The sequence below is a fragment of the Mobula birostris genome, chromosome 14, assembly GCF_030028105.1.
Source record: "Mobula birostris isolate sMobBir1 chromosome 14, sMobBir1.hap1, whole genome shotgun sequence".
NCBI classification, from domain to species: Eukaryota; Metazoa; Chordata; class Chondrichthyes; order Myliobatiformes; family Myliobatidae; genus Mobula; species Mobula birostris.
The window spans coordinates 54,270,222-54,296,463 of record NC_092383.1 but is presented as its reverse complement, the minus strand read 5'-3'; the positions used below and the strand labels follow the sequence as shown (position 1 = coordinate 54,296,463).

The window sequence follows — 26,242 nt, the reverse complement described above, 5'->3', positions numbered from 1 at the left end:
GTACCCTGTCCAATGCTTCCACATCCTTCCTATAGTGAGGCGACCAGAAATGGACACAGTACTCCAAGTGTAGCCTAACCAGAGTTTTATAGAGCTGCATCATTACCTTGCGACTCTTAAACTCTATCCTTCAACTTATGAAAGCTAACACCCCATAAGCTTTCTTAACTACCCTATCTACCTGTGAGGCAACTTTCAGAGATCTGTGGACATGTACCCCCAGATCCCTCTGCTCCTCCACACTGCCAAGTTTCCTGCCATTTACTTTGTACTCTGCCTTGGAGTTTGTCCTTCCAAAGTGTGCCACCTCACACTTCTCTGGGTTGAACTCCATCTACCACTTCTCAGCCCACTTCTGCAACCTATCAATGTCCCTCTGCAATCCTTGACAATCCTCTACACTATCTACAACACCACCAACCTTTGTGTCGTCTGCAAACTTGCTGACCCACCCTTCTACCCCCACATCCAGGTCGTTAATAAAAATCACGAAAAGTAGAGGTCCCAGAACCGATCCTTGTGGGACACCACTAGTCACGACCCTCCAATCTGAATGTACTCCCTCCACCACGACCCTCTGCCTTCTGCAGGCAAGCCAATTACCTGGTCACCTCCTCAAAGAACTCTATCAGGCTTGCTAGACACGATCTGCCCTTCCCAAAGCCATGCTGACTGTCCCTGATCAGACCATGATTCTCTAAATGCCCATAGATCCTATCTCTAAGAATCTTTTCCAACAGCTTTCCCACCACAGACGTAAGGCTCACTAGTCTATAATTACCCGGACTATCCCTACTACCTTTTTTGAACAAGGGGACAACATTCGCCTCCCTCCAATCCTCCGGTACCATTCCCGTAGACAACGAGGACATAAAGATCCTAGCCAGAGGCTCAGCAATCTCTTCCCTCGCCTTGCGGAGCAGCCTGGGGAATATTCCGTCAGGCCCCGGGGACTTATCTGTCCTAATGTATTTTAACAACTCCAACACCTCCTCTCCCTTAATATCAACATGCTCCAGAACATCAACCTCACTCATATTGTCCTCACCATCATTAAGTTCCCTCTGATTGGTGAATACTGAAGAGAAGTATTCATTGAGGACCTCGCTCACTTCCACAGCCTCCAGGCACATCTTCCCACCTTTATCTCCAATCGGTCCTACCTTCACTCCTGTCATCCTTTTGTTCTTCACATAATCGAAGAATACCTTGGGGTTCTTTACCCTACTTGCCAAGGCCTTCTCATGCCCCTTCTTGCTCTTCTCAGCCCCTTCTTAAGCTCCTTTCTAGCTACCCTATATTCCTTAAGAGACCCATCTGATCCTTGCTTCCAAAACCTCATGTATGCTGCCTTCTTCCACCTGACTAGATTTTCCACTTCACTTGTCACCCATGGTTCCTTCACCCTACTATTCTTTATCTTCCTCACCGGGATAAATTTATCCCTAACATCCTGCAAGAGATCTCTAAACACCGACCATGTCCATAGTACATTTCCCTGCAAAAACATCATCCCAATTCACACCCGCAAGTTCTAGCCTTATAGCCTCATAATTTGCCCTTCCCCAATTAAAATTTTCCTGTCCTCTCTGATTCTATCCTTTTCCATGATAATGCTGAAGGCCAGGGAGTGGTGGTCGCTGTCTCCCAGATGCTCACCCACTGAGAGATCTGTGACCCGACCCAGTTTGTTACCTAATACTAGATCTGGTATGGCATTCCCCCTAGTTGGCCTGTCAACATACTGTGACAGGGATCCGTCCTGGACACACTTAACTTCTTTGGAATGCGGGAGGAAATCTATATCACATTATATCCAACATATCCTTAAGCTGGTGAGAACAAAGCCTGAGAGTTCAGTGCTGTTGTACTGTACATCTTGAGTGATGGTGGCAACCAAGTAAGATGCTCTTACTCTTGTATGATAAGTTCTTCTCCATCAGCCTAGAAATCACACATTAGCACCCACTAACCCAGTCATAGAGCACTCAGAGATTGCGATCTACTGACAAAAACATCAGGTGAATACTGCAGATTCTATTCAGGTTTTCAAGTGGAGAGGACAGGAGATGGGGAGGGGGGAATGTTTCTACAGAAATTCAGGGTTGGGGTTTGCCATCACAATTAATAGTGGTCAATAAATACTTGGCTTGGTGGGCAAGAAAGTGTTTGATGAAGACGAGTTGGAATTGAAGAAGATCACAAAAGAAAACACAGAATGCAAAGACGACTGGATATAGAGAAAGAAAATGCAAGTTAGCAAAGCTGGAGTTAGAGCCATAACATACGAAACAGAGAGATCGGAAAATGTGGGATAAATAGAATGAATAATAAAGAAGGGCAAATGGAGGAGAATGAGTGACAGAACTAAGGAATGTCTGCCTTTTCCGAAGACTGGGTAGTGATAAAACTAGTGATGGGGTTGTACAACATAGGAACGATCCCTTTAGTCCACAGCATCCATGCCAGCCCATTGACTGGCATTAGGAATGTACCTTTCAATGCCTTGCCTCTTCAAGTTCCTGTCTGAATGTTTTAAACATAGTGATTGTATCTCATTCTACTTGGTCTTGGAGTGGCGCATTCTGGGTATCAACCAATCTCTGTAAAGAATAAATAAATAAATAAATAAACTCCTCCTTTCCTTCACCTATGTCCTTGTGTTTTTGTTACCTGCAATGGAGGGAAAATTGGACCATCTACCCTATCTAAGATTCCTTCACTTCAGGAATTCAAACCCAGTCTATCCAATCTCCCCATAACTAAAACCAATCCTGTCAACATCCTGGTCAATCTCTTCTGCACTCTTTCCTTCCTATAATGTGATCAGAACTGTACATAGTACTCCAAGTAAGTAATAGGCACAGATTAAAGACATATGGAACGAGAGAGAGAGAATTGAGGAGACAATAATCTGAGAAAGGATGTACATAAAATTATTGCTTTGTATGTGAAACGTTATGTGTAAAATATTGTAATTTAGGTACTTAATGCTGAATTTTTTTTTGTCATTTCTTCCAAAGAGTATGAACTGCAAAGAGCTTATGGAACAGTTTCAAAAGCCGTTTAAAATTTTGCTTCATGCAGTAACCCTGGGCACGTCGGGAGCTGCCAAGGCATTTCATATTCTGCAGCGTATGCAGTCAAAACAGCCTCTTCATTGGAGAATCTTCTCAGAGACACTGTGCCGACCTGAACCATTTTTGGAAGGGAATGAGCAGAAGCTAAATCTGTAAGAACCTTTATGATTATTAATTCACATACAAAATTCTGACATAGTACTACAGGCTGAATCCAAGGATGATGTTTCCCTCTGGCTGACATTTGTCTGGAACAGGAATCTGGGTAAGATTTTAGCTTTGAGACGAGGAAAAGTGTCTTCATTCGGAGAAGGCTCAAGCCACAAAAAAAAACATCTGTGTGCAAATAGATCCCCGGTTTGCCTAGATTATGACAGTGCTCACCAAAAGTGCTTTGGATGTCCTCAAGTTGGGATAGGTGGTCTATAAATGCAGGTTCCTTTTTGACATCTTGATTTAAGTATCATGTTATTTTCTGCGTATCTCTCTTAATCACTTGTCATATTTTCAAACTGGGAGGCAAGCATGTAAAGTAAAATACATTATACATATTTATAGGGTCATAAAGAGAGCTTTTAGCACATTGACCTTCATAAATCTAAGTATTAAGTACAAGAGTTGGAATGTTATGTTGAAGTTCTATAAGACATTGGTGAGGCTTAATTTGGAGTATTCTGTGCAGTTCGCTCATGTACCTATGGGAAAAATGTGAATAAGATTGAAAGTACAGAGAAATTTTACAAGGATGTTGCTGGATCTGGAGATCCTGAGTTATAAGGAAAGATTGAATAGTTTAGGACTTTATTCCTTGGAATGTAGAAGATTGAGAGGAGATTTGATAGAGGTATACAAAATTATGAGGGATATAGATAGAGGAAATGTAAGCAAGCTTTTTCCACTGAAGTTGGCTGGGACTACAACAAGAGGTCATAGGTTAAGGGTGCAAGGTAAAAAGTTTAAAGGGAACACTAAGGGAAACTCCTTCACTCAGAAGTTCGTGAGTGTGTGGATTGAGCTGCCAACACAAGTGGTGCATGCAAGCTCAATTTCAATGTTTAAGAGAAGTTTGGATGGATACATGGATGGTAGGGGTATGGAGGGCTATGGTCCTGGTGCACATTAATGGGAATAGGCAGTTTAAACAGCTTGACACAGAATAGATGGGCTGAAAGGCTTGTTTCTGCACTGTACTTTTCTATGATTGAATAGTAGAGAACGTGACAGCAGGGTGGGTATCGAGGAAAAAATGCATACATCTGTTTGAAGTGGTGAGAAGTGGCCACAGAAAAATGGTTTGTGAATCTCTAAGCCACATATTTGGGCAAAAGTTAACATATTTTGGGCATCTTCAGTTGATAAAATATTGGGGTATATTAAATTTCTTGGTGATGTTTTCCTCTTGAATTTGATAATTTCACAATAAATCTTTCTGATAGTGATTTTGTTTTGTTACTTTCTACGTTTTCCCAGAACTTTTGTCTTTGTACTTTTGGCCTCACCCATCCCAATTTTTATCCTGACCATGATCATATTTTTTTATTACTTCTGAGGAGCAGTTTAGAATGTACATTGCCATATGTGGGAATCATTCAAACAATTAACCTGTCATTCAGGGCAGTGTAACAAGGAATATTAAGGCACTTCTCTGTCCTGATACGCAAAACCTCTTTAGTTAATTCTGGCCTATTAGAAACAAGGAAATGAATTCTTTCCCCTTGTAAAGATTGCCTGCATAAGACCTTCATTTCTGGTATTTTCCCAATTGTTCATAGTTGAGTTTGGACAGTAAGTGGCAGTATCTTACTGGTTAAACCCATCCCTGCATAGAGTTGGTATGAGTGCACGATAGCTTCCTTTGTCCCAAGCCTTACCCTGAAAATGCTGAAATTGTTGTATACTTCAATCACTGATTCTATAAACTTGACTCTGATCAGGAATGAACTCTTGATTCGTATGTCTTAACATCTCCTGGGACTTAGAGAACGAGTGAAGTGTCCAACCATGTGAATACCGTTTTAATCCAAGTGCTTGATATTCTCATAATTTCACTTTCTGTGAAGTGAAAGCATAATAAAGCTACTCGCGTCTCCATTTTATGCTGAAATTTGATCTAGATTTAGATGGTCTCAATTCAGTTCATACTGAAATTATCCCTGTTCAAGTTGGATTCTTATACTTGAATAGCAATTTCAAAAATGAAAGATTTTTTTCCTGCAATCTCTACTTACCTAATTTTGGTGAATTAGCTGTTCATTGGATAGTTAATTAAATGCAATACAAATAATTTGTGATGAATGTGATGCTCTAGATTTCCACTGTCCCTGCAGAAGTGTGATACTAGCCACAATTCACTTTGGGATACAATATATGCGAGAAAAATTGTGAAAGCAGTATGCTATCAACTGTTTACTCATCGTATCATTTTTCCATCCTTTAGAAAGCCATTATTTTACCTTTTACCAGTACTGGTCAGAAGAAACCTCTTAACTTTTCTTCACCTGGCCAGTAGCTATGTACCTAAAGACTGTCTGCATCATCTCATCTCAGAGTTAAAGAAAAACTTGGATACTGATCTTTGGATACAGAAATTAATTGACATCTTGGAGCAGGACTTAGAAGGTAGACTTTGTTATTTGAAGTCTAATTCACATTCAAACAGTTTTCAGAGACAATTGAAATATCTCTGTCAAGAACTAGTTGGAAATTCTGAAGGTTCTTCAAGTGCTGATAAAAGGTTGGGTTGGTACTGCAGTCAACAAAATGTCAGCAATGATAAATCATCTGAAGGTACAGAAGACATTGCCGCATTAACACAGAACTCTAAAAAACGGAAAGGTGTTGTAAAAGATGGATCACTTTTGGAAGATGATGAGCAAAATGTAACAAAGAAAATAAAACGAGCCCAGGATGTTGTCTGTGTGGAACCTTTTATTGCCAGTGAGAACCAGGATGGAACTGCATGCACGGATCTTACTCCTACACACGCACAAAACAAAATGGACATTGATGAGGTAGAACAGAAAACCTTTCTGAAAACAGAGCAAAACGTTGACTTGCCTGAACATATAAAGGTATGAATAAAATGTATTCATATTTGACTGAAGCCATTAATCCATATTTTATTGAATGGAGGCTGCTGCTCACATTCACTTCTTGCTTGTTTGATTCACATCCACAAGGTCGAACTTGCTTGGAAAAAGAATGCAGGATTGAAGCATACTGATTGATTAACAAACTAAATTTCTCAGCAAATTCAATACTTGCAGGTTTGAATGCAAATTTCCTGCAGTAGCTGGCACTTACGTGGGTTAATACTGGGAGCCTGCTGTGAAATTACAGACATTTACCAATTATATTCACTCTTGCAGTTTAGGTTAAAACTTCATTGGTCTGTATATAATTACTCTGGTATTAATAAAATTAGTTTATTAAATACTGGAATTGACATTCCGAAGTGTTGAGAAATGTGTACGATTCTCCTTGACAAACTAAAGTTAGAAACATAGAAACATAGAAAATAGGTGCAGGAGTAGGCCATTCGGCCCTTCGAGCCTGCACCGCCATTTATTATGATCATGGCTGATTATCCAACTCAGAACCCCGCCCCAGCCTTCCCTCCATACCCCCTGACCCCCGTAGCCACAAGGGCCATATCTAACTCCCTCTTAAATATAGCCAATGAACTGGCCTCAACTGTTTCCTGTGGCAGAGAATTCCACAGATTCACCACTCTCTGTGTGAAGAAGTTTTTCCTAATCTCGGTCCTAAAAGGCTTCCCCTCTATCCTCAAACTGTGGTCCCTCATTCTGGACTTCCCCAACATCGGGAACAATCTTCCTGCATCTAGCCTGTCCAATCCCTTTAGGATTTTATACATTTCAATCAGATCCCCCCTCAATCTTCTAAATTCCAACGAGTACAAGCCCAGTTCATGCAGTCTTTCTTCATATGAAAGTCCTGCCATCCCAGGAATCAATCTGGTGAACCTTCTTTGTACTCCCTCTATGGCAAGGATGTCTTTCCTCAGATTAGGGGACCAAAACTGCACACAATACTCCAGGTGTGGTCTCACCAAGGCCTTGTACAACTGCAGTAGTACCTCCCTGCTCCTGTACTCGAATCCTCTCACTATAAATGCCAGCATACCATTCACCTTTTTCACCGCCTGCTGTACCTGCATGCCCACTTTCAATGACTGGTGTATAATGACACCCAGGTCTCGTTGCGCCTCCCCTTTTCCTAATCGGCCACCATTCAGATAATAATCTGTTTTCCTATTTTTGCCACCAAAGTGGATAACTTCACATTTATCCACATTAAATTGCATCTGCCATGAATTTGCCCACTCACCCAACCTATCCAAGTCACCCTGCATCCTCTTAGCATCCTCCTCACAGCCAACACCGCCACCCAGCTTCGTGTCATCCGCAAACTTGGAGATGCTGCATTTAATTCCCTCATCCAAGTCATTAATATATATTGTAAACAACTGGGGTCCCAGCACTGAGCCTTGCGGTACCCCACTAGTCACCGCCTGCCATTCTGAAGAGGTCCCGTTTATTCCCACTCTTTGCTTCCTGTCTGCTAACCAATTCTCCACCCACACCAATACCTTACCCCCAATACCATATGCTTTAAGTTTGCACACTAATCTCCTGTGTGGGACCTTGTCAAAAGCCTTTTGAAAATCCAAATATACCACATCCACTGGTTCTCCCCTATCCACTCTACTAGTTACATCTTCAAAAAATTGTATGAGATTCGTCAGACATGATTTTCCTTTCACAAATCCATGCTGACTTTGTCCGATCATTTCACCGCTTTCCAAATGTGCTGTTATCACATCCTTGATAACTGACTCCAGCAGTTTCCCCACCACCGACGTTAGGCTAACCGGTCTATAATTCCCTGGTTTCTCTCTCCCTCCTTTTTTAAAAAGTGGGGTTACATTAGCCACCCTCCAATCCTCAGGAACTAGTCCAGAATCTAATGAGTTTTGAAAAACTATCACTAATGCATCCACTATTTCTTGGGCTACTTCCTTAAGCACTCTAGGATGTAGACCATCTGGCCCTGGGGATTTATCTGCCTTCAATCCCTTCAATTTACCTAACACCACTTCCCTACTAACATGTATTTCGCTCAGTTCCTCCATCTCACTGGACCCTCTGTCCCCTACTATTTCTGGAAGATTATTTATGTCCTCCTTAGTGAAGACAGAACCAAAGTAATTATTCAGTTGGTCTGCCATGTCCTTGCTCCCCATAATCAATTCACTTGTTTCTGTCTGCAGGGGACCTACATTTGTCTTTACCAGTTTTTTCCTTTTTACATATCTATAAAAGCTTTTACAGTCCGTTTTTATGTTCCCTGCCAGTTTTCTCTCATAATCTTTTTTCCCCTTCCTAATTAAGCCCTTTGTCCTCCTCTGCTGAACTCTGAATTTCTCCCAGTCCTCAGGTGAGCCACTTTCTCTGGCTAATTTGTATGCTTCTTCTTTGGAATTGATACTATCCCTAATTTCTCTTGTCAGCCACGGGTGCACTACCTTCCTTGATTTATTCTTTTGCCAAACTGGGATGAACAATTGTTGTAGTTCATCCATGCAACCTTTAAATGCTTGCCATTGCATATCCACCGTCAATCCTTTAAGTGTCCTTTAAGTTAGTACTCTAACAGGAAGGAACAGTAAAAGAGTTGTGATGCAGAGACGAAAGATGGGCAAGTCAAACAGTTCTAGCTGAGTTCCTTCCCTTCTCAGTTACCTTGGTATTGTTTTGGTGCAGTGATTCAGTCTACCTGAAGGTGTGAGTACATTAAGTGATGCCTTACTGAAGCCTGGTAGAGCATTGTGTTACTAACAGATTCACTTTTTAATGAGCTACTAAAGGAGGACCCATTCTCTCTGTTTATGAGAATATAAATGGCACTGTTCCAGGGAAGAGAGGTCATTTGCATGTTCTAGCTAATAATTCCTATGCTCTAGTGTTCTTTGAGCAAGTGAGAGGTTTCATATTCTGCCTTATGCTATGTCATCCGAGTCCGTAGCACAGATTTCTTTCAGTCTGAGCACTTTTGCTGATTGAATCCCTGTCATCACCATTACTTACCCTGTAAGTTAGAACATCTTGATGCCTCAGATTCTTCTTTCTCTGAACTTGCCTCTGCTCTCTTTCTGGCTTGGGCTTAGGGTTCCATCTATTGTCATGAAACAGGGTAATATTTTTCTTTTCCTTTGGTGGGTGGGTTGAAAAATTTACCTTTGAACAATTCTTCTATTTAACCTCACATTGACATTCTGAATCTGATAACAAAGAATGGTTAAAAAAAATTAATAAGGAAGACAGAATTGGTTCTGAGCAAATGTTTGGAGTTGTAGGCTGACAAGTCCCTGATGGGCCTTCATCATCAGTGGTTAGAAGAGAATAGCTGGTGAGATAGTTGATGCTGATTCAGTGGTAACTTTCCAAAATGCCCTAGACTTCGAGAAGGTTCTGTTAGTTCAGGAAATGGGTAAGGAATGCAAAGTTGAGATTACAATGAAGCAAGCCATGATGTTTTTAAAAGGCAGTGCATATTGGCAGAGCTAAGACATTTATTCCTAATACAAGTGTTTGTATATTCAATCAGTTAGCAGAGAGGGAAAGCGGACTATGGGAATAAATGAGCCACTTTCTGGTTGACGTCCTTCTGACTGGAACAGATCAGTACTTGGGGCCCCTGTTACTCACAACCTGTATCAATCATGAATGAAGAAGTACAGACATTGCTGGATCACTAAGTATTAGAAAGTCAAAGAGGCTTCAAAGATTGTCTATCCTGGAAGGGAAACAGGAAAACAGGCTATTTTTATGGTGAGAAACTGTGATGCTAGTATTCTAAGAGACCTGTGATTTTCTGTTTTCAAGCATACCAAGCAAATATATTAATATTTTCTTACAATATAAAAGGTCATTTTCCCATATTGATTCTATGCCAGTTCTCAACATATTCACATCAGCCTCATTTCCCCGCTTACTTCCCAATAACTGTTCCTTATGGGTGGTCAGCTCTTGCCAATCCACCCGCCCAGCTATTAAAGAGCCAGTGAACCTACCATCACTTGTCTGGAATAAGACAAGGAACCAGAGCACAGGCAAACAGATATCACCTGGGGGGTGGGGGAGGGGTCAGGATTAAAAGTGGAATTGCTGGAGTTGTGAGACACCAGCTGTAACTACTGCACCACTGAGCAAAGCAAATGATCCTGCAGACTTTACTCTCATACTCCAATTGATGTATGATGAGATCTTGATGGAAATCTTGGGTCTTGGTGAAACATAATGGGAATAAACTTAGTTTTTTCACCCAAGGGGAGATATACTAGCAAGAAAGATTAATTCCTCCATGGAGAGGTTATTCGATGAGGAGAAATAATATGGCTTCTTTGCTTAGAAAAATAAGGGGTGATCTCGCTAAAACATACAAAATGCTTAAAGGGACAATGCTGCCACAGTATTGGAATAAGCCTTAAGGACTGAAATGAGAAGAAATTTCTTCATTCAAAAAGTGAATCTAGGAATTCTCAAATCAGAGAGTTATGGGTATTCATTGGCTAACCTTCTGCAAAGCTGAGAAGAATTGTGAATACTAGGGCACATTATGGATATCTCTGTAAAGTATGAAGGTCACATTGAGGTACAAGAAAGGTAAAAGCTGAACAGGCTCAAAAGGCTGACCAGCCTATTTCATTCTTGTGAATATGTGCTGATACTTCACAGCAAATACTATTTTTATGCAGCCTTTAATGTCAATAAATTATCCCTTTCCCTTGACTCCAGACAATTTCAATAATACCATGTAATACAGTTCCTAATGGACTCCAAACCTTCTTTCCTACTGCATCTCAGTGACTGAACTCATTGCTATGACTTGCCTTACAAATGGAGTGATGTCTTGCTGCAGTAAAGGTCTCCTCGATTCTACTTCATGCACCCTCACTCTCATCTGTAATGGTCCATAAATCTAAAACCTTTGCTCCCTACCATCACTGCTCATGTTCTTTCTGTCAATAAGTCATTCATTCTAAATTAAGAATCTCTACTGAAAACCAAATTGAAAAGCATCATTTAAAGAAAGGAAGTGCATTGGATGGATTATTTGACAAAGAAAAGCTTGCTAATTTGATATCTGCATATGAACCTGCCTATTTTTAAATATGTTTATTTCTCTTTAACAGTATTCGTTATCCACACTGAGAGATATATTTGAAGCAGACTCAGATGTAAGTATTCTAAGTTTTATACACAAATTTAAAATTTTGATATAAAAATTATTCATATTACATACAATAAATATTATTTTCTCCTCTATTTCATTATTTTCACCAGCACTTTTACTCCTCAACGTAAAGTATCTTCATTCTCGTTTGCAAGATTAGTATTGACTAGAAAATTTTATTTGGTAATCATAGCTCCTCTTTTCATAGGTCGCCATGCAGCAACAATCTGTGCAGCTTAATGTTTGTTAACCAATGTGATGTTCTTCAGAAAATGAAATATCTCTCTGTAGTATCACCATTAATATTCTTTAGAGAACATCATTATGTTAGATTATCCTTGTTTGATCAGAGTTGCCACAGTGACAATCTGTGCAGAACTCCTAATGTGCTGTTTGCGCATCAGATGACTGCAGAGGCTGTATCTAATTTAGTGCCTTCTGTGTTTTCTCATGGTAGATCAAAAGGAGACTTTATTACTGAATCAGAAATTATATGTTTATTCTGAATGATAATTTTATTCTATAGTTTTCTCCGAACTGCTGCACTGTTGTATGTTTATAAGAGCTTATACAAGTGTCCACAAAGGTTTTTAAGGATCTATGGAAGTGGTCCTGGATTAACATTCGCATAGACAACGTGTCTGAATGTAGCTTTCTCACAGGCAATGTCTAGAGGGGAAGCATGGATAATGATTGAGTTCATGCAGATTTTTAGGGTTCCAGTGTATCATACAATGCAGAATTCAAGTGGAGATCCATACATTCAAAAGTTGTTCAGATATTTGCCTGGTACCTTAGCTGCTGAGAAGACCAGTGCCAAATTGGAGGTGCGGAGTACTCACGTGGGAGCAATGCAATTTGTGAGCAATTTCTATGTTATACTTATGCGACTCTTAATCTTTACAATATTTTTTCGAAAGTCGTTACAAGGCAGTCAAGCACACCTAGAAACAACGAAGTTCGTACAATTTGTAATTTTTCTCTGAAAACAATTATGTTACAATGAACATGTGCTCTGTGGTGGTTGAGGTGAGATGATGGACTTAGTTAGGTTTAGATTTGGTTGTAGCCTCCAAGTGCGATTGTTGACAGGTCTGATATCAATGTGCCTTCAGTTCCACTGAGGGTCTGTGCTTGTGTAATTATTGCACAATTTCCTTGTAAAGGTAAACATTTAGGACCCTTTGGTCATTTTTTATGGCCCTTAACATGCTCACCTTGACTCAGAAGTAATGTTGTCTTTGTTAGTTACCCAAATCTTTTCAAAAATGGTGGAGCAGGCCATCGCAAAGGAGAAGATGGGGTGGTCTGAGCACCAGCCACACTTCCCAACAGCTTCATGTGCTCCAGAAAGATAAATAAATGTGACGTTCATGTTTAGATTGTGCCAGACGCCAGCTTGATGCTTTCTGTGAGGACAAACTCTTGGTCACAACAGCTTCAGTAAGGCAAGTTAAACATATCTAAGTAAGTGCTATTTTTATAAGTGGCCATAGTGTACAAAGTGGTTACTTGTAAAAATCAGAATCAACCCACCAAAACACTCAGCTCAAAATGCTGCTGCCTGTCCAAGAACTGAGACCACTTACCCACTCCTAAACCAGCTGACAGCTTGCTTTTCCAGTCCGTTAGTGCCTGTGCTGACCCAATTCCAAATTCCAGAACAATAATGTAATGTTGGCTGGTTTTGCTTCGCCTAATATCTGGGAAAATCCATGATCGTGTGAATAGTAGCAGCCTGAAGATAGAAATAAAATAAATAATGTGAGTTAAGCGCTGTAATTAAATGTGTTATTCAGGAAGGAGGTATTGATGTACTATTGCAACAGATTTCTCTTTGCTTATCAGTATAGGGTACCTCCATTTGTTTTTATCTGTGCAGCTGTATCTGTTGCAATCATGGTAACTGATTTTGCTTTCACCTTAATTTCAGCCCACTCTGGATATGTTCTTCAACTTAAGTTTCTGTCTATATTTTGCTTTTAATAAATAGTTTTTTTTTTGTTCTTAGAAGTTGGAAACACCTGAAGAATTGAATATCCTGAATGAATGTAATCCAAGCCAGGTAAGGTCAGAGTATTTTTTTTAAAGCATTTCAGCTTGTCCATGTAAAGTAACACTCCATTTTTCCAAGTGTTATTGGGATAAAGCTTCACTTTTTGGACAGCTCTGGTAGGTAGAGGCTTCTACTTGTCCATGAGATGCTTCCATAGCCTAGGCAGCATTTATCACTTGCAAGGAAGAATCTCTGGTCTTCGGTTGCAGAGCCATAATGGGGAGGAAGTAAAATAGTGAGCTTTGTGGGGAAATTATTTCCTTCCTGCAGCCACGTATCTCCATTCGTATGGACCTTTCCCATTCCACTCTTCACCTAATATTATTTTCAGTGTCAAACAGGACATGTGGAATTTCTGCTAGTAATAATACCCTAAAAAAATTAAAATCAGACAAGATTTAATTTTCCATTTGATTAAATTAAAGGCATCCGTTAGTCTTGCGAGACCATGGATCTGCGCCTGGAAAGTCTTCACTCTCCAGGGCGCAGGCCTAGGCAAGGTTGTATGGAAGACCAGCAGTTGCCCATGCTGCAAGTCTCCCCTCTCCACAAGACCAATGTTGTCCAAGGGAAGGGCATTAGGACCCATACAGCTTGGCACCAGTGTCGTCGCGGAGCAATGTGTGATTAAGTGCCTTGCTCAAGGACACAACATGTTGCCTCGGCTGGGGCTCGAACTCATGACCTTCAGGTCACTAATCCAATGCCTTAACCACTTGGCCATGTGCCATTTGATACTGCTGTAACAAAAATGAATTTGGCTTTTGATATATTCTATGTAATCTTGGTTAAAGGGCTGAGTCATGTGCTATTGATGTGCAAACTACAAAGCTGATAGAGATATTGTTCAATTTTATGAGCTGTCAAGAAGTGGGGAAGGTGTTTTTACTGTATTGCACATTTTTACACTACCATATGAGAAAATCAACAGAAATATGAAAACTCATTCAGTACCAGAATTAACGTTGTGAGCCGTTGGCTGAACTGAAGATGTTTCCACAATTCTATTGCTATATCATGTTATTTGTTTAACAAAGTAAAATGTTGCAGGTCTTATCCTTTCAGCAATGGGTCTGTGAATGTTTATTCCTGAATAACTGGGGCAATGCATTTGTTGCAGCTGGAGAAAATCTGTTTATTACTGAGGCTGCCAGAACTCTCAGAACACCAACTGCCCCTGGCCTGCAACAAACTGATCTCCCTACCTTCTGATCTCAGTTACAGCAATGCAACTGTGCTTGCTCGGACACTCTTCTTGAAAAGGGTATGGTTACTTCTGTGGCATGACTGAAACATTTTTTTCTTTTCTATCTCTTCCTCTGTATAATTAACTTCTAGTGCTTTTTGGCCATTCAGATTTGAATGCAAAGTTTTGCTGCCTCTATCAGTTTTGCTCACCGTGGACTGTTTTTTCAAAAATGACCAAAATGTGTGAAATAGTTCAATTCCATCTTTTTATAGGCTTGCAGCAGCATCCTTATCAATAAATTAGTGGATGATTTGTAGATCTTGGGAGCGTACCAGATAAATTACTACTCGGGAATGAGGAGATCCGGCATATTGATCTCCTGCTGGTTATGTTAGGACAGAAGCACCTCTAAAAGAAAATATAATTTTTAATTTACCATCTCTTGAAAATGTTGGTGCAGACATTGGCCTTCCTGTATATGTATTAATGCATATGACATATAGCTCTTTCAAAATTCAATATAGTAAAGGCAGAAACATGAGGCTTCTGAGTTTCCTAGAAATCAAAATAGAAACTGCTAGAAGTACTCTGTGTGTCTGGCAGCCTCTGTAGAAATAAAAGTAAATGTTTCAAATCAATGTATTTTCCTCAGACCTGGAGAAGGAGGTGTAATTGATGTTAAGCAATTACAAGGGCCAGAACCTAAAGGGAAGAAAAGACCAAAGGGATACCTGTGGTGTGAGGGAAGGCAAGGGAAATTAATTGACAAAAGGAGTTGTGATGCATGGCAGAAGGGAATTGTGCTTGGACATATAAAAAAACTGAAAATGGGTCTGGAGGGGATGTAAATAGGAAAAACAGAATAATTACAGTTGATAAAATGGAGAGCTCTGAGCAGTGATTATTTTCTGAAATTATTTAACCCAGTAAATATAGAAAGCTGCAGAGTGCCTAATTGTATGCCAGGGTTCCATGTCATGAGTTTCTGTTGATGTGTATTAGTGCAAAGGAAGAGTTGTTGAGCTGGAGTGCAAGCTGTAGACGCTGAGCTCTATCAGGGGAACAGAAAATTAACTGGAGTCGGGCATCATAATCTGTAGATTACTTTAAACTTGAAGTTGATCTTTGATCAAAGACAGCATTATGAGTCGGGGATGGGAACTTATTTTCCTTTTGTATGGATGTGGTAAAGGCTGTGAAGGAAGGGAAAACTGACCAAGTTACATTACTGCAGGAAGCTATTGAAGTGAGGAGTAGATGAATAAAAATATAGTTATTTTAAAGAAAAACTGTAGATAGTTTACATTGCAGCTGCAATTGGAATCTCTGACAACTATATCAGGTTAGGGAATCTCTTGTGCCCAGAGAGAACCCTGGCAAACTTGGTGTGGGGACATTGGGAACAAGTATTGTGATCACAATTAGATGTAAGAATGATGTTCATCTGAGAAAATTTGGGAAGTTAGGAACCAAATTTAAAAAAAACAGAACTTCAAAAATAATAAAAACAGAAAATTCTGGAAGAACTCAGCAGGTCAGGAAACATCTTTGAGAAGAGAAACAGTTAGCATTTCAGGCATGGGACTCAACATCAGAACTGGAAATAAGTGACATCAGGTTGTAGGTAGCAGTGAAGGTAGAAGAAGGAAATGGAAGAAATATCTCTGATCCCACAAGACTGGGTGATCTAATGTGGCAGTTTAAAAAAAGTTCTGATCTTAACTGCTGCTTGTTGCGTTTATTATTGAGCCCTTGGGCCCTCTGTGGTCAAGGCCGACCGTGGATGTGGCGTCCTAGTTGTATACACAAGCCAGGGCAGTATAATATGGAGAGCAAGCAGTCATCCCCTGTCGACACAGCTGATGAACCCAAATGAGCGGCAAAGACTGATACAGTCTGGCACCAGTGGTATTGCAAGAGTTGCCAGTCAGCGTTGAAGCATGAATGGGTGTAGCTGCAAGGCAGCAGAGGTTTGAGATTGGAGTTTTCCAACCAAGGCTGATGAGACCCATCTGCCCAGAGCACTTACCATAGTACCTTTAATTTTCATATTGAGTTGGTTGACACAGACGGAATATGCATCAACATGGAACTTGGTATCATTAGAACAGTTCTGACATTGGGACATCGAAGGAATGGGGGAAAAAAGTCAATATTAGAACTGCGATAGGAGAAAGTTCATATCCCAAAGATGGAAGTTGTGAAGTCAAAGGGAGGTATGTAAAGTTACTTTAGACTTGTTTCTCAGAAGAGGAAGGTATTTCAGTGAAGGAAAATTCAATAACAGATTTGGATTGTGTATATTCATAGGTACTCTCACTGACTGAGCCTGCATCACGATTTCTAACAGCTGCCATCACTTTGTTTTGCAAGAAATATCCACGCCCAACCGGCACTGCTGTGATTGGGCCACTCCTTCAGACTCCTGACATAGGTATGGTCTGCATTTGTGTGAGATATACTGCTAGCTATTAATTAGCAATGACTAACTAAGAATGAAAAAAATACCTCTTACTGTAATCACACTGAATATTGGCTAATGCACGCATTATTTTAGTGCTTACTCTTGCCTCACGTTGACACTTATCTTTAATTCTCCCCGTTGTGAGAAAACAAGTAGTTTGTTGTGAGCAAGATTATGATTTTGAAGCTTTGTTATCATAATGGAACAAGGCACTGTGCAAAACGTGGGAATGAAGGGATGGTTAGATGCAAAATATCACCTATCATGTGACGGCTGCATCTGATACAGCAGTGAAGTTATTGAATGTTACAGCAATCGGTTCCCTGTCTAGGTCTAGTGTAGAATAATTGTTGAGGTGACATATCCTCCCAGTAGTTGACAAGACTAGGAACTATAGTCTCTTCCAAATCTCAGATTATTCGAAGTATCCCTAAATACCAATTTCAAAAATTTTTTTCACTAAATTGTTACTGATTTGCTTGAATAGGTATAATCGTGTAAAACCATTTGATGAGTCACACGCATGAAACCTGCTGAATGGTAGTTTCAAGGTTTGACATTCTGCTTCTGTACTAGCAGTTAGAGGCGCACTATGTTTTGACAATTTGAACTTGCTTTGTTCTAGTTTGTATCACACTGAATCCCTTCAGAAGTAACACTTGTGTTATCAATACAAGTAACTACTAGAGCAACTTTTCATCTGTGTGGAATTTTTCTATGTCTGAACCTGCCTTTCTAACATTGAGACAGTTGCCTAACTGAGGATGAGAGATTTCATTATATTTAATTGCATATTTTCATGATGTAACACTCTAATTCTAACATATGTTACTATCATCTGATCCAGAGCTATAAATTTACAGTATATATCAAATTTTATTAAAATGACAATAAAGCTATTGTTTGCAATATAACAGGAAATCCAATGTTTCTGAATTTTTTTTTACAGGAAATGTTCAGGTGGAACTAATTTGCAGGCTTACAGAAGATTGCCTTGAACCAGACCATTTAACAGTGACGTTTAGGTTGATTTATTTTCTGTTAATTGATGTTTACATTTTATGCTTATCTTGTGCAATGCTCTCTCAGGAAAACATTTTTTAGTAAATTAAAGTTTTAACTTGAAACATTCCATGTTGGTCTAGTGGTGAACATACTAAGATCTTTATGGTAATCACAAAAATTATGTATTAAAAATGGAATCAAGCTACAAGTATTAGTCACCATTTAAAGGCATTCAGGTTTTCAATAATTTCTCCTTCCAATTAAAGGTGTAGCCAGGGGCATTCGCATGGGTCCCAGCAATGCCTGTCTTTTTATGAGCTATGTGGGACACTCTATGTTTCAAGCCTACACCAGTATCACTCCCCAAATTTTCCACACTACATCGGAGCTGCTTCCTGCACTAATATTAAGCTCGTTGACTTCATCAACTTTGCCTCCAACTTCTACCCTGCCCTCAGATTTACCTTGTCCAGTTCCGACATCTCCCTCACCTTTCTCAGTCTCTCTGTCTCTAACTCTGGCGACAGTTTATCTACTGATATCTTTTATAAATCCACTGATTCTCACAACTACCTGGACTATATCTCTTCGCACTCTGTCACTTGTAAAGATGCCATCCCCTTCTCTCATTTCCTCCATTTCCACTGCATCTGCTTTCAGGATGAGGCTTTTCATTCCAGAATTAATGAGATGTCCTCCTCCTTCAAAGGAAGGGCTTTTCCTTCCTGCACCGTCAATGCTGCCCTCACCCCAATCCTCCCGCTAGCCCACAAGGAATGTCCTCACCTACTATCCCACTAGCCTCCATGTCCAGCATGCAGTTCTCCATAACTTCCCCCATCACCAATGGGATGCCACCACCAATCACATCTTTCCCTCCCCCTACTTTCTCCCTTCCACAGGCATCGCTCTCTATACGTGACTCCCTTGTCCACTTGTTGCTCCCCACTGATCTCCCTCTTGGTCCTTATCCTTGCAAGTGGACCAAGTGCCCTTACATCTCCTCCCTCACTACCATTCAGGATCCCAAATAGTCCTTCCAGGTGAGGTGACACTTCACCAGTGAATCTGTTCGGGTCATATACTGTGCACGGTGCTCCCAGTGTGGCCTCCTGTATATCAGTGAGACCCGACATAGATTGGGAGACTGCTTTGTCAAGCACCTGCACTTCGTCTGCCAAAAAGAGCGGAAACTCTTGGTGGCCACCCATATTAATTCTACTTTCCATTTCCATTCCAACATGTCAGTCCATGACCTCCTCTTCTGTCGCGATGAGGCAACACTCAGGTTGGAGGAGCAACACCTTAAATTGCATATGGGTAGTCTCCAACCTGATGGCATGAACATCAATTTCTCAAACTTCTGGTAATTGTCCCCCGCCCCATTTCTGTTTCCCTCTCTCACCTTATCTCCTTACCTGACCATCACCTTTCTTTTGTGCTCTTCCCCTTTCCCTTTCTTCCATGGTCTTCTGTCCTCTCCTATCGGATTTCCCCCTTTTCCTCTTTACTTCACCCCTCCCCCACCTTCTCACTCTAACTTCTCATTTTTTTTTCCCCAGTCTTGATGAAGAGTCCCATCCCAAAATGTCGACTGTACTTTTTCCAGATGCTGCCTGGCCTGCTGAGTTCCTCCAGCATTTTGTGTGTGTTGCCTTGGATTTCCAACGTCTGCAGATTTTCTGTTGTTTGTCTTCAGGTTTTATCTCTTAGCTTTGAGAGGGAACAGATTGAAGCACAACATGCAGAACAATTTTAAAACGCCACTACAGAAAGAATTTCCACAGTTTTGCTATTAGGAACTTCAACAAAGCAAAAGTGAATGTTTAGTATTTGTCATTCTAGATGATTTTAACAATCGTTGTTAGAGATGGATTAACAACCCTACCCTACTTGGAAACGTTCTCCTGCCCAAGAAATATTATCTCTGCGTCAGGGCTCTGCAACCTCCAGTGGTTTTCATTTGGCTCTAATTGAATTCAATTGATAAACTTTGTAGATAAAATTTGTAGAAAGCACTTTTGTAGTGACTTCCAAGGCAGCATTTGTGGAAGCCTCTTTATAAGTACTTATCTCACTGACCATGTTGATGGGCAGTTCACATCAGCAAAATATATTGTTTTCCACTGTAGCAAAGTATCACTCACATGAACGCACGCACACACACACACACACACACACACACACACACACACACACCCACACCCCCTGGAGGAACTCAGCAGCTCAGACAGCATCTATGAAGGGAAATGAACAGTTGACATTTCAAGTCGAGGCCCTTCATCAAGTCTGGGGGAAAAAAGGGAGGTAGACCATTTAAAAGTGTTTGGGGGGGGAGGTGGTGGTTAGATTTGATCTATGTCACTTCTACCAATCATTTCCCCCTCACCTCCCCCCCACTTGGATCCATATCACCGGCCGACTTTTGGTCCACCCTTTTCCTCCACTTGTGTGTTGCTCTAGGTTTCCAGCATCTACAGTCTCTCTTGTCTTCGCAAATTATTACTTGCTACCTTTATTCAACATGGGAGGTTGTGGAGACTCCAAATAATATTAAGATGCTGGCACAGGAACAATAATAATGCAGTCTGCAGAAGGCCATAGTGAAAGGGGAAATTGAATAAAATTCAACAGTAGTTACAGCATGTTATAAATAGGAGTATCAGTTAGAATTTTCTGTTAACTGTGTTGCCCATTCATGGTAATTATTGTGATATACGTTTGTACTTACAGACATATCCTCTTGGTAACATGGAGTGAAGAAGTACTTTCTGTGGTCCACATGTTGCTTGAGAGAAAGGTAATCAATAAAGTAGTCGCAAGTCAGGAACACCATAAGGCACTCTAATGGTTCTACTATGCAAATATTTTCAACATCCCAACTAACAGTTGGCCTGGATATGAAAGGCATCATCAACTTGAATCAGATTTTGTTTGCCATTGTGAAAATACCATCTACTTGTGATTCAATCAGTTTAATTATTATTGTTGAATAGTTCTTGGGCAAGGTGCCAGAGGCCATTTGCACTTTGACACTGTACACCTTCAAGGGAAAAGGTGAAGAAAAGTATTAACTAAAAGTATAAAACTGACCTTTATTTCAGGAATTAGTTCTTTACAGAAATGTACTAATCTTGTTTGACAGTACAGGAATACAGATGAGTGATAAAACCCCACATTATTTAAACAATGGCTTTACAAATCCATTCTGTATTTTTTAATGTAATCACCCTTTCTGTGTAACAGATCTGATAATTAGTTTCACAATACATTTTTTTGACAAATAATATTGATAATTGACTGAGTTATATGTTTTCATGGTGTTGATTGAGGTAGGAATGTTAGTCATAACTTTGCTTTTTCAATGCTTACAATATTTTTTTTCTTGACAGGTAGAACTAACATCTGAACTGTTTGAGCAATTTATTGAAAAGTTAAGCCAACAAGCTGAGAGATTCAAGAAATCGGTAAAATATGCCAGGGTGATCCTAGCTACACTTACAAAGTACCCAACCTCTGTGAGTATTATTCTGGACATTGAGGAGAAGTGGATTCAAATCTTAACTCTTCAGTTGAACTGTGTGAATACAGAGGGGCGTGCACCTGGATTCAAGTAGTTCAGTCCTTATTTTCCAACCTTTGGTGCCAGAAGTGGAACTAGACACAGGAAGGGTATTTGTGAGCCTAAATGTATTTGATTGTTGTTGATACTAATTTCTAGTGGAGTTATAGAGATGTACAGCACAGAAATGTGCCCTTCAGCCCAATTAGTCCATGCTGACCAAGGTGTCCATATAAGCCAGTCCCATTTTCTCCATCATTGGCCCATATCCCCATAAACCTTTCCTATCCTTGCACCTGAACAAATATTTTTTTAAATGTTGCTCTGGAAGCTCATTCCATATACACATCACCCCTGTGTGAAGAAGTTGCCCCTCAGGCTTCCTTTAAATATTTTTTCTCTCGCCTTAGCCCTCTAGTTTTTGAATCTCTCCCTTGATAAAAGTAGTATGTGAAAGGTGTATTTTAAGTAAATGTATTATTTACAATTTTAAAGATATGTTAGGTATTTTAATCTATTTGAACTGGAATTAAATGTCTATGCCTATCACAGATGATTTGAAACAGTTCAAAAACTTATCAAATAGCCATCGGACGCCACCTGTTGGGTATCCAGCTGGGGATCCAGTTGAATTGATCTTGTAGGTCTGCAGAATAAGCTCAATCTGACCTAGTATATCCAGCCAACTCTAGTGCAGGTATAAAATAGCAAAGACCCCAAGTGTACATCTATCATTGATTAATTGCAATACAGTACATTGAGATAATTCCATGGCTGTTTGGGGTAAACAGCAGGGGTCCAACTTAAACTTTGATAATAAAAAAGGCATTATATTTCCATTATTTACTTTTGAGGCAGCACTGAAGGCAAAGTTTAAAATCACTGTAAATTCCCAAAATAATGCTGCTAAATGCAAGAAGAACTTTGACATAAAAAATTCTGCAAAATTTAGCCTCCTGTGTTAATACACTTTATTAACAATAGAATTAAATTGGTTTGTATAGAATGATATCTTAATGTTGTAACAATGGGCTTAAACACTTGGATAAAATTATTATACAGATTGAATGCATAAATTGCCTTTTTGATAATCCAGTTTGTTTAGTATTTGAAAAACTTAATAATAATTGCATGCTAACACTTTTCCGATTGGCTATTAGTTGCTGCATGGATCTAAGCAGGAATGACATCTGTTTCATGTTGATAGTATTAAATATGTTAAATAATGGATATTTCAGAATAGAGTTTACCATTTAAATTAGTGTATTTGCATGAATTAGTTTGCTTGTTGCTGTATGACAGTGGATATAAGATTGTAGGTTAAGTGCTGAGGGTATGGGCTGTATTTAATTAGTTGGAGGGAGAGGCTGTTTTTGATTCGTTGGAGGGAGAGGCTGTATTTGATTCGCTGGAGGGAGAGTGCCCAGGCTGATAGTCAGCACAATCCTGCTTCTGTTTTTCACTTAGCTGTAACATGCACACAGCCTGGGCTGTGCCATTCCAGTACACTTGACAGAGCTATACATGAACTTGCATACTGGTCTTTGCTGGATGCAGAGGATCCATGTTTTACAGCTGTACATGATCATTGAATTTGACAGCCATGACTACCTGAAAGAATCTTTTGATGCTGCATTCATGTAGATGCATTGCATTCTTGAGGGTCTGGGGGAGGTTCATGAGAATGATCTCACAAATGGAAGAGTTAACATATGAGGAGCGCTAGATGGCCCTGGATCTGTACTCACTGGAGTTTAGAAGAATGGAGGGGGATCTCATTGAAACCTATTGGATATTGAAAGGTCTAGAAAGAGTGGATATGGAGAGGATGCTTCTTTTAGTGGGGGAGTCTAGGACCAAAGGGCACAACCTCTGATAAGAAGGATGTCCATATAGAACAGAGATGAGGATAAAATGAGGGCTTGTATACTCTGGAATTTAGAAGGCTGAGAGGGGATCTTATTGAAACATATAAGATTATTAAGGGATTGGACACCCTGCAGGCAGGAAGCATGTTCCTGCTGATGGGTGAGTCCAGAACCAGAGGCCACACTTTAAGAATTAGGGGTAGGCCATTTAGAATGGAGTTGAGGAAAAACTTTTTCACCCAGAGAGTGGTGGATATATGGAATGCTCTGCCCCAGAAGGCTGTAGAGGCCAAGTCTCTGGATGCTTTCAAAAAAGAGATGGATAGAGCTCCTAAAGACAGTGGAATCAAAGGTTATGGGGATAAGGCAGGAACTGGATACTGATAGTGGATGATCAGCCATGATCACATGAATGGCAGTGCTGGCTTGAAGGGCCGAATGGCCTACTCCTGCACCTGTTGTCTATTGTCTATTAAATTTCACCAGAGGGTGGTGAACGTGTGGAATTATTTGCCACAAACAGTATTTAAGGCAGGGATTGATATATTCATGATTAACCAGAGGGTCAAAAGTTATGGGGAGAAGGCAGGAGATTGGGGTTGAGAGGGATGTTGGATCAACCATGATGGAATGGTGGCAGAATGTCCTGATTCTGCTGCTCTGTCTTATGCATGTAGCACTAGTTTCATCAGTATGCCTATTATAATACAACTTGAACGAATATTCGTGGAGGAGCTAAACGACATACATTATTTACGGTTATCAAAGAATATCCAGTGTTATCTCGCAAACAACAGAAGGTAAAAACATACACAAAGTGAAGCCAAAGCCAACCGGGCCAACCATTTGCTATCTACAGTGGTACTAGAAAGTTTGTGCACCCTATAGAATTTTCTTTATTTCTGCATAAATATGACCTAAAATGTGATCAGATCTTCACACAAGTCCTAAAACCAGATAAAGAGAACCCAAATAAATAAATAACACAAAAAATACTATACTTGTTCATTTATTTATTGAGAAAAATGATCCAATATTACATGTATTTGTTGGAAAAAGTATGTGAACACTGGGGTAATGCCATCTACAAAAGCTATTTGGAGTCAGGTATTCCAATCATTGAGATGAGATTGTAGGTGCGGGATGTAGAGGTGCCCTGCAGACACCTAAAGTCAGGTTACTGATAGAGCCTGCTCTTCTTAAGAAAGATTGTTTATGTGCACCATGCCTCTATCAAGACAACTTTCAGAGGAGCTGAGAAGAAGAATTGTAGATATGCATGAAAATGGAAAAGGTTACAAAAGCATTTCCAAAGACCTGAGTGTTCATCAGTCCACAGTACGGGAAATTGTCTAAATGGAGGAAATTCAGTACTGTTGCTGCTCTCCCTAGGAGAGGGCATCCTGCAAAGATCACACCAAGAGCACAACGTGCAATGCTGGAGGAAGTGCAAAGGCACCCAAGGGTGCAGCAGAAGGCCTGCAGAAATCTCTAGGACTTGCTGAAGTCTCTGTTCATGTGTCTACTGTAAGAAAAACATTGAACAAGAATGGTATTCATGGAAGAACAGCACGGAGGAAACCACTGTTCGCAAAAAAAAATTGCTGCACATCTCAAGACCACCTGGATGTTCTTCAACGCTTCTGGGATGATGTTCTGTGGACAGATAAGACAAAAGTTAAACTTTTTGGCAGAAATGCACATTTTTTTTAGATTATGAAGACATGCAGTCCTCTTTTATTGTCATTTAGTAATGTATGCATTAAGAAATGATACAATATTTCTTCCGGTGTGATATCACAAAACACAGGACAGAACAAGACTGAAAAAACTGACAAAACCACATAATTATAACATATAGTTACAACAGTGCAACAATACCATAACTTGATGAAGAAGTCCATGAGCACAGTAAAATTCAAAGTCTCTCAAATGTCCCACATCTCACGCAGGCGGAGATAAGGAAGAAAAACTCTCTCTGCCATACCCGACCACGGTCCGACTCTGAGTCATCCGAAAACTGCGCTATGATCAGCTCTCCGACACCAAGTACTGAGCACCATCACTATCCGAATGATTTGACCTCCTTCTCGGTTGCCAACAGCAGGCAAAGCTGGGGATTTTGAGGCCTACCCTCCGAAAGATTCCCGACCGCGCAGTAACGACAGCAGCGAACGAGTGTTTCAGAAATTTTTCCAGATGTTCCTCTGTGCTTTCACGTCCATCTTCATCAAATCAGAATTATCCACGGCCCCTATTTAACAGATACGATATCATTTTTCATCGGAGGGCTGCGCACGCGCGTCGCGCTGCTTCTCTTCTCCTCCCGCCTATGTTTGGAGGAGAAAGGGTACTGCATACCAACCCCAAAACCTCATCCCAACTGTGAAGCATCGTAGTTTGGACCTGCTTTCCTGCCTCAGGGCCTGGATAGCCTGGATATCCAGACATTTTACAGGAGAATGTCAGGGTAGCAGTCCATCACCTGAAGCTTCATAGAACTTCGATAAAGCAACAAGACAATGTTTCAAAAGACAAGAGTAAATCAACAACAGAGTGGTTTAAAAAGAAGACAATTTGTGTTTTGGAATGGTCAAGTCAAAGTCCTAACTTTAAATGTTGTGATGGACCTGAAGCAAGTGGTTGAAGCAATTTTATAAGGAGGAATGTCCTAAACTTCCTCCAAACCGATGCGCAGGGCTGATCAACAGTTACCAGAAATGTTTGGTTGAAGTTATTGCTGTACAAGGGGGTCACAC

General features: G+C 40.2%; 2 protein-coding genes across 7 annotated transcripts in view; one reads left to right on the top strand and one right to left on the bottom strand.

Moving 5' to 3' along the window:
• fance (FA complementation group E) overlaps window positions 1–26,242 on the top strand; it is a 35,114-nt gene that overhangs the window by 4,505 nt on the left and 4,367 nt on the right. For 2 of the 4 annotated variants that reach the window (XR_011889093.1, XM_072278568.1), the window contains exons 2-10: window positions 3,024–3,232; window positions 5,518–6,151; window positions 11,299–11,343; window positions 13,351–13,404; window positions 14,516–14,659; window positions 16,895–17,018; window positions 17,998–18,073; window positions 20,787–20,853; window positions 21,446–21,571. Coding sequence is in view for 3 of the 4 variants with exons in the window: in XM_072278568.1 (XP_072134669.1) it covers window positions 3,024–3,232; window positions 5,518–6,151; window positions 11,299–11,343; window positions 13,351–13,404; window positions 14,516–14,659; window positions 16,895–17,018; window positions 17,998–18,073; window positions 20,787–20,853; window positions 21,446–21,571 (1,479 nt within the window). In the remaining variant the exon portion in view is untranslated. Of the gene's footprint in view, window positions 1–3,023; window positions 3,233–5,517; window positions 6,152–11,298; window positions 11,344–13,350; window positions 13,405–14,515; window positions 14,660–16,894; window positions 17,019–17,997; window positions 18,074–20,786; window positions 20,854–21,445; window positions 21,572–26,242 lie in introns of those variants that run through there. The other 2 variants (XM_072278569.1, XM_072278570.1) reach the window with 2 other exon arrangements.
• LOC140209910 (E3 ubiquitin-protein ligase makorin-2-like) overlaps window positions 24,504–26,242 on the bottom strand; it is a 35,389-nt gene continuing 33,650 nt past the window's right edge. The window contains exon 9 of one of the 3 annotated variants that reach the window (XM_072278574.1): window positions 24,504–25,139. In XM_072278574.1, coding sequence (XP_072134675.1) covers window positions 25,006–25,139 — 134 coding nt within the window. In that variant the 3' untranslated portion in view covers window positions 24,504–25,005. Of the gene's footprint in view, window positions 25,140–25,651; window positions 25,738–26,242 lie in introns of those variants that run through there. The other 2 variants (XM_072278571.1, XM_072278573.1) reach the window with 2 other exon arrangements.